The sequence below is a fragment of the Myotis lucifugus genome, unplaced genomic scaffold (genome assembly GCF_000147115.1).
Source record: "Myotis lucifugus unplaced genomic scaffold, Myoluc2.0 scaffold_14, whole genome shotgun sequence".
Taxonomy (NCBI): Eukaryota; Metazoa; Chordata; class Mammalia; order Chiroptera; family Vespertilionidae; genus Myotis; species Myotis lucifugus.
Window position 1 is genome coordinate 11,533,073 of NW_005871062.1, and position 9,171 is coordinate 11,542,243.

General features: G+C 41.1%; 1 protein-coding gene across 1 annotated transcript in view; it reads left to right on the forward strand.

Moving 5' to 3' along the window:
- The window catches only part of MCCC1 (methylcrotonoyl-CoA carboxylase 1), a 55,245-nt gene extending 49,749 nt beyond the window's left edge, over positions 1-5,496 (forward strand). Inside the window, exons 16-19 of the mRNA XM_006084871.3 lie at positions 983-1,120; positions 2,303-2,407; positions 4,347-4,418; positions 5,153-5,496. Of these exons, the coding sequence (XP_006084933.2) occupies positions 983-1,120; positions 2,303-2,407; positions 4,347-4,418; positions 5,153-5,251 (414 nt within the window). The 3' untranslated portion in view covers positions 5,252-5,496. The remainder of the gene's footprint in view (positions 1-982; positions 1,121-2,302; positions 2,408-4,346; positions 4,419-5,152) is intronic.
- The last annotated feature ends 3,675 nt before the right edge of the window (positions 5,497-9,171 follow it).

The window sequence follows — 9,171 nt, forward strand, 5'->3', positions numbered from 1 at the left end:
TGACAAATGGTAAATTGGCAGATTTGTTCTAATCTGCTCGTGGAACTACATTCACAAATTTACAATGTGCTATTGTAAATCTTTAAACAAAACTGTTCCCAATCTAACCTTTATGTCCTGAGAATTTTGCCAAGTTTCAAATGGCCGTTTGAGTGGGTTACAACGCATATTTAATTTAGGATAGATGAAAGCAGTGTATAAATACTGCAGTATAACCTATTTCACCTTAGCCTACATAATATATTTGAAAAGAGTAGCTGCGGGATTTTGACACTAACATCAGGGGAATTGAGATGAAAAATAAAGAGAGAGATTTAAATGGATTTTCTGTATGTAAGGGGAATTTTGTTTGAGTATATATGAGAGAAAACATTCTTTAAAACAGAATGGTTTCATGTCCTTTTGCCAGCTGCCTTGAAAGATTAAGTGTAAAATCTGTTCTTTGGAACTCTCTCTCTTAGAGAAAATTGTGATCAGTATCCAGCTAACTTATCTTCTTAAATCATAACTGAAACCCATAAATACGATCTACATGCTGGTGAGATAAAAGAAATACCATCTAATTATGTGGTTCTGGCTTTTTTCACTACTGACTTTGGCACAGGAAAACTAAACTTGACTTTGGAAACTCAGAAATGAATGCAAACATGTTTTATATACATATATATATATCCAACAAAATTTTAATAATTTTGTTTGATTTATACTTCTATTTCACGTGTATTGCTCTTCTTGCATGAACCTTTATCTGTGGCATTGTGAGTGCTATGAATATGTCATGTAACTATGCTTTCCTTTCATTATCTTACTACATTTCTACCTAGAGCATTTCGTTTATGAATCTTAAGGGGAAAGTTTCTACGTGACTTTTTTTAAAAAAAAAACATTTGACCTGTTACCTTTTGAAATGAATTCTGATTGTATTAATTATGTAGTATTGTTCATTTACTTTAAGGATCTTCTCTGTTTCTTCTTTTTTCAGATTGGAGATAAAACTTTCCAAGTCCTTGGTGATCTTCATAGTGAGGGAGACTGTACTTACTTGAAATGTTCTATAAATGGAGTTTCTAGTAAAACTAAGTTAATTATCCTGGAAAACACAATTTACCTATTTTCTGTGGTAAGTTCTCTTCTTTGTAATAACTCTGTTGGTGTTTGGGAGAAAATTGCTTGACCAGAGACAAGGGGATTAGAAAGACCCACTTCCTTCAATCTCTTCTGTGTTTCCCTCTCCGCTCTGTTTCTTTGCCATATTCCAGCCTTCTCTTCTTCTTTTGTTCACACAGATTCTCATTGATAGACACATACTCATTTTCTTCCTTTAATTCTGAAACATGTCCTTACACCCTTCTTGTCAGAATATCTCCCTGCTCAGTGGGCCTGTTCTCTCAGGGATTTGATACCTTAACCCTTTCCCCAACCGCCATCCTCCTGATACTTGAAACCCTGGGGATTTGGGAGGAGGTGGCCATTGGGAGAGGAGCTGGACCAGATGTTCCCTGTGGGCAAGGTGGTCAGTAGGAAGGGAGTGGGGTGAGAGGTGTTCTCTTGGCAGATGATTGAGGCAGGCTTTGCATGGATTTGGCTAGAAGTTTATCAAGAGACCTTAGGGTTCCGCATGGGTTATCAACTATACTGTGGTCTCTTCAGTCTTCTCACATGTGGGAACCATCTCACAGATCACAGTCCTTAGTGAGGAGGCGCCCTTAGTGATGAAGTAACGTCTATGGAGTCGAGGATGTTCTCACTTTGCCAGGCATTCCTTCCTGTCGTCAGTGTGCTGTGACCCTATGATGGGAGGGGCAGGATAGTGAGTGGCGAAGAGCTGACATTCTGGAATATGAAGCTGCTTTCATTCAAATTCAAACCACTGAGCAGCTGTGTGACTTTGGTCTTCAGTTCCCTCATCTATAAACAGGAATAATAACAATACCTACCTCATAAGGTTATTGTGACAATTATATAAATATAATTATTAAGAACAGTTCCTCCCTCAGACGAAGCACCTGATGGCGGAGATGTTACTAAAAATAGCTTCCAGACAGTGGCTGTCTTTTACCAACAGTGATATATCTTAATCCCTTGCATCCCCTCTGAGGCTTGTATACCATTACCCCTGCATAATGGGAACCAAAACCAAGGAGTTTAGTAATTTTCTCAAGGTCACAAAGCTGGATTAGAACCCTGGTGTTAAAGATGACTAACATTTAACAGATAGCTTGAAAATAATCACGTCAGGTATATTAGTAAAATTACAGGAACAAGATATTGGTTTCATTTCTGGTTTGTTTCCTGTTTATAGGAAGGAACTGTTCAGTTTGACATTCCAGTCCCCAAATACTTGTCAGTGAGCTCAGAAGGAACTCAGGGAGGAGCAATAGCGCCCATGACTGGAACCATTGAGAAGGTAACCATGCGAACGTGTGCAGAATAATGCCCAATAAGGCCCAATAGACGTCTTTGCTGAACTATGCCATATATGTTCTTTTTCTCCTCTCTAAATGTCACTCATTGGAAAGCATTCATTCCAAGAAATCAAGGGACTCTATGATAGATTCAAGTTCTATATTACAGTCATCAGTGATAATACCAATTTACCTAATGTACAATAAACACTGTTAACAAAAATTTTGAAAATGGGAATTTCCATAAAAGTACAAATAATTTAAATTGTCTTGTTATGATTAAAATAAGAGTATTCACCAAGCATTATTCAAAAGGGCTGTCTTTTTAAAACATGTTTTCATTGACTTTTTTTTAAAGAGAGAGAGAGGAAAGGAGAGGGAGAGAGAGAAACATCAACTAGAGAGAGATACATCAATCAGCTTCTTCCTGCATGCCCCCTATTGGGGATCAAGCCCACAAACCAGGCATGTGACCTGCCTACGAATCGAAGTGGTGACCTTGATGCTCAACCAACTGAGCCACACCGGCCAGGGCAAAAGGACTGTTTTGTACTGTTAAATTTAACAACAATTTATCATGAATAGTGACATTTTCTCTAATGTACTAACTGCATCAGTGTTAAAATGTGGAAGACTGGTATTGGTGGAGAACAATGTGGTTTGGTGTTGAGTGCAGTATGTATCCAGAGTTGAGATCCATACTGATGTACCCTCAAGTGGTAATAGGTCAGAAGTCTCCTTTTAAATACTTGAATGTAGTAGCATCCCCTCAAATTCATTTAAGTCTTAAAAATCAACTGTGTCTTCTTGGTACCACTTCAAAAAAAGAAGAAAAAACTGTTTAAGTAGTTTGAGTGGAAATGTCTTCACCCCTGGAAATGTTTGCCTGAGAGGCAGTGTGAGCTGGAGACTCCGGTCTGCCTCTAACTCATTCACTCTCAGTCCCCACCGGCCTCCCAGGACGTGGGCTTTGCTGCACAGGGGGCAGAACAGGGTGCAGAACAGGGTCTTACATGTAAAGATGCATGTTTTCCCCAAAACTGGGCCCTAAACCCAGACCATTGGTTTCCTCTGACACGAAGGCCTCACCCAGCATTGCAGATTTGGGGGGCTTTCAAGGCTCCTTCTCATTTTTCATAGTTTTGGTTCTGCACCTTGACTGTAGAGCCTAAGTTTACTGTGTTTCCAAACATCCTTGATAACTCTGTTAACAAAAAACAAACAGTGAGACCATACGGGCTACAGGAGTTCATTTATACATGTAAAAAGGAAAATAGAGAGATTTTTCTGGGGTTGCCAATAAGTATAATTCTTTCACCTGAAGATAGTCTATACATTTACTGCACTGGGCCAGAGGACCTGAAACACTATGTCCTAGACAACCTAAAAACTAGACAAACAGAGGAACAAGAGGAGCAAGGCCTCCTACTCTGACTATGGTGAAGACATTCAAGTATAGTAGTTCTCCCCAGTTGGTGGTATGTATGTATGTATGTATGTATGTGGTACGTATGTATGTATGTATGTATGTATTTACTTATTTATTACATCACCATTTATCTCTTCTATACCCCCTTCCACCTCCACCCACCCTGCCTCCCTCCACAATCACCACACTGCTGTCCATGTACATGGGTGGTGTGTCTTGTCTGTACACCCATGGAAAATACAAAAGGGTCTCAAGATATATGAGACATATTACTCTGCTTCAAGGAAAACTAGATGGCTTGGGGGTGGGAATGGGAAACCAAGTAGGGCCTCCCGCTGACAACAGTGCCAGCGATGCCAGGCTGCCCTGTAGGTCTCCGATGGTGCCTTTGTCTTTGGCAGACAGGACAACCGCAGACTCATGCGTCCGCTATGTTCATTTGTGTATCAGCTCTGTGGACCACAGAGGACCTCTGTGTTTCCAAGGATTAACTTGTCCCTCTGGACCTCTAGGTGTTCGTAAAAGCTGGAGACAAGGTCAAAGCTGGAGATTCTCTAATGGTCATGATCGCCATGAAGATGGAAGTAAGTACGTGCAATCGTGAGGTCAGTTGCCAGGTAAACGGTGGGCGGTTAGCAGACCTAGTTGTTCTTTTCCCTTATTTAGTAAGTTAAGGCCATTTTACATATTAAGAGCCATGGGCTGATAAAGCATTAACTGCAGAAAACAAACAAACATTCTTCTCATTTTAATTTTGTGAAATCGCACCCGTCGTTTGATTCTGAAATTAATGAAATTATTAATATCTTAGATTCAGGCAGTAGCCCTACTGAGTATTAGCTATGGGTGTTTTCCAGGGCCAAACCTAGGGTGCCAGCGCTCAGTGTCAACGTGAAAACCTCAGTCACATTCAATTAGCTCTTTAGGTTTTCACGTGGTTGGAAATTAAAGGCCAGTGGTTCTCAGACCTGGCCACACTTTGTAAGCCACACGTGGGAGCTTTTCAAAACGACTTCCCTGCACCCGTTGAACTGGGATCTCCCAGAAAGGGGCCCAAAGCTTTTTAAAAGCTTCCCAGGCGCGATTCTACTGTGAAGGTGGGGAGCTTCCTAGTCGGTGCCCTTGAGTGGGCTGCAGGTGTGTCCGCCCACTGGCACACCATGCACATGTTATTTTCTCTGTTCTGTGACATGAACAAGGTTGGGAAACACTGATAGACAACAAAACATCAAAGCAGTTGGCTTCGTTTTTCACTCTGACTTCGGTACGTGCTCGGTCCTCATTAGTGTGACAGCCGGCCGTGTCTTTGTCCCTGCAGCACACCATAAAGGCTCCCAAGGACGGCACGATCAAGAGAGTGCTCTACAAAGAAGGCGCTCAGGCCAACAGACAAGCTCCTCTAGTCGAGTTTGAGTGAGAGGAATCCGACGGAAGGGAAGCAGAACACACTCCCATCAAAGAGATGGCCGGCGAAACATTATCTTAAGTACAGTATCTCTACACCAAAAAGAGCAAGTGCCTTCCTGCTTTTCTCGGGGTTTTATTAAATGATTCTATGATTATGTTAAAGCCCTTTCGTATTTGAGAATCATACACTTGGATCACAAATAATAAATTATCTTAAAATATTTCATACTAATAAAGTTGAATTACACTTTTTTATTGGAAGCTAATATGGCTTGCTTCTGCCTCAAATTTTATACCATGTGGTCTCTTTTAGGAAGACGGGTGCAACTTTATCAGAAGAGAATGAGTGGAAGAGAAAAGGTCATTTAACTCAGTGGGTTATTTCCCAGCTACAATCATGATAAAAATGACAGTAACACATTTCAGGGCCAGATGGCTAGAGCTAAACTCAACCAAGGTTTTGTTTTCACCTTATTAGGGAGTTCATTGGGGCGTTTACAGGCATGGGTGTTAGCTCTTGGTTTTTTGATGGGAAAGTTTCTGTCTAGACTGCTTCTGCCTTTATTGCACCTTCTAAGGTTGTACAAATATATATACAATCTCGCACCACTTAACAACAGATACTGTACTGAATACTTTAGGCAACTGTAACACAGTGATAAACACAAGCACATTATACAGCTGTACGAAAATATTGTTTCTCTATATCCTTATTCTATAAGCTTTTTTTCTATTTAAGTTTATTTTTTTACTTTTTAAACCTTTTGTTAAAAACTAAGACAAAAACACATGTTAGCCTAGACCTACTCAGGGTCAGGATCATCAAGATGTGTCTTCCGTGTCCGCCCCTGGTCCCCCTGCAGTGTCCTCGGGGCTGTGACACTCCGGGAGCTGTCACCTACGATAGCAGTGCCTTCTGGAGCACCTCCAGAAGGCCTGCCCGAGGCTCCTCCTGTGAGGGGGGTCGCTCCTCAGAAATATGTCCATGGTCATTGACTTCATTTGTTTCTTTTTTTCTTTTTCTTTTTGTTTAATCAGAGATTTGCTTGCAAGTACGTAAGGCATCATGAACATTGCTATTAATGAAAACCTTTCAGTGTTGGGGTCCGTGTTTTCAAACTTTTTAAGGAGCTTGATGCAATCTGCAAAAGCTTCTGCTAACAGCTTTCACTAAGAATTTCCTTGGGGGTTGGGCCTTCTTTTTTCTTCTGCCGGTTCTTTTTCTCTGGCCTCTTCTTCAGCTATGCACTCCTCATTAGCTAATTCCTCAGGCACACCTCTAGAAGCACCCCAGTGTCACCCGCATCCACACCCAGCTTAAAGCTGTTTGCCATGGCAACCTCAGCCCTGTTGATTTTTGCAGCCTTTGCGCTATGATGCTACGATGGCTATGTCACCAGGCGATAGGAAAATTTCAGCTCCATTTCTTGTGGGACCACTGTCATAGATGTAATCAGTCCTTGACAAAAACATTGTGCAGCACTTGACTACTTTTCTAAGAATAGAGTTTACTATATATTCTTTAAAAAGTAGAAGAAATTGCCCTAGCCAGTTTGGCTCAGTGGATAGAGCGTTAGCCCATGGACTGAAAGGTCCCATGTTCAATTCCAGTCAAGGGCACATACCTCGGTTGCAGGCTCAATTCCCTGGCCCCGGTTGGGGTGCACGCAGAAGGCAACCAATCGCTGTGTCTCTCACATCAATGTTTCTCTCTCTGTCTCTCCTCTTCCCTTCCACTGCCTCTAAAAATCAATGGGAAAAATATTCTTAGGTGAGGATTAAACAAACAAAAAAACATAGAATAAATAAGTCAAAATTTAAGTCTACATATATTTATACATAGAGTTGATTTTGCTGATTTTGGAAGTCTGTAAAAGTAGTGCCATATGTATCTCCTGGAACATGTTATTTCACTCAGTATTGTGATTCCAAGATTCACCCCTGTTGATGCTTAGCCGGTTTATTTTGTTGTTACATAGTATTCCAGTGGATGCCATACCACAGTCCTTACCCCTTCTCCTGCTGAACAACTCAGATTGTTTCCAGTGCTTTGCTATTGTGGGAAATGTAGCAATGCATTCTTTTTTTTAAAATATACTTTTATTGATTTTTTTACAGAGAGGAAGGGAGAGGGATAGAGCATTAGAAACATCAATGAGAGAGAAACATTGATCAGCTGCCTCCTGCACGCCCCCTACTGGGGATCAAGGCTGCAACCAACATACAGTATATGCCCTCGACCAGAATCGAACCCGGGACCTCTCAGTCTACGGCCCAACGCTCTATCCACTGAGCCAAACCGGTCAGGGCAGCAATGCACATTCTTAGTACACCAGTGCATATGTGCATTTATAAAAATGGATGTTAGGTCGTAGGGTAGCACGCGCTCAACCTTGTGAAATGATGTTAGCTTCTTAAAGGGGCTCTAGTAGCCAGATAAACTTCCCTGCTGACAAATAATTCAATGCAACCACTTGCAAGATGAAATCCAAACCTGCCCTTCCTTGCCAGTTTCAGTCAGGCCCTAACCTAAATTTCACACCTTTCCCTTAGCGTGCCCCCCTCCCCCAAGCACCTCCCACTCCAGTTGGACAGGTCTGCTCCTCAATGTAGAACACAGCTTGCTCATTTTCAACAGAGAATCCCTGCTTCATTGCTAGTCCCTGACTTCCACCCCCCAACCCCCACTACTGCTATAAACGCTACCGGATCATAGCTGCTCACAGAACTCTGTACCCGGCTCCTGAATGCCTGTTTTCTGCACCAGTCCGATGGCATCCGTCTTCACCCGACTCACATCTCAGGGTATTGACTTCCATGTTGCCTCATTGGAAAAATGAACATTCTAACCAAGCTGTGTAATCAGATTTAGCTGAGAACTCAGCATTTCCAATTTTAGTATTTGGTACCTTTCTCATCACTTTCTTGACAGTGGAATTGCTTCCTTGGCAGCCAGGGGACAGATTAATTTTGAACCTGATGTTTCCCACGTAAATTTTGACATAATTATGTCTTATTTTCCCAATTAAATCATAGGCATCTTAAAGCAGAGGCCATCTTTTATATTTCTTTGTCTTCTCCAGAACATATAATATAGTCTCATATGCAGCAATAACTCATTCAACAAACATTAATACTTCAGTGGAAATGTGAAAATGCAGAGGGCCGTATATCTATTAGTAATAGCAACAAACAGGATCTAGAGCCGTGGTTCTCAACCTTCCTAATGCCGCCACCCTTTAATACAGTTCCTCATGTTGTGGTGACCCCCAACCATAACATTATTTTCGTTGCTACTTCATAACTAATTTTCTACTGTTATGAATCATAATGTAAATATCTGATATGCAGGACGTATTTTCATTGTTACAAATTGAACATAACTAAAGCATAGTGATTAATCACAAAAACAATATGTAATTATATATGTGTTTTCCGATGGTCTTAGGTGACCCCTGTGAAAGGGTCGTTCGACCCCCAAAGGGGTCGCAACCCACAGGTTGAGAACCACTGATCTAGACAAAAATAAAATAGAAAGGTTTCTTTTTCCTAATGAAAGCATGAAAAAAGTATTTAGCACAGTGAGGCTTTCTACACTTAGCCACACTTTCTGTAAAATTACTTTATCTAAATGTATCCAAGTTAAATATTAATAATATATTCTAGCACAGAGTATAATATATATATATAAACATATGTGTGTGTATGTGTACACATATACACATGCATATATAGTCACAGGCAGCAGAGCGACATTTCAGTCAGCAGACTGCATATACATGGTGGTCCCGTAAGATTATAGTGGAAGCTGTCTCCCACCTGTCATAGTGTCAACGCATTACTCATGTGTTTGTGGTGATGCTGCTGTAAACACACCTGCACTGCCAGTCCCATAACAGAATAGCACATGCAATTATATACAGCACATAG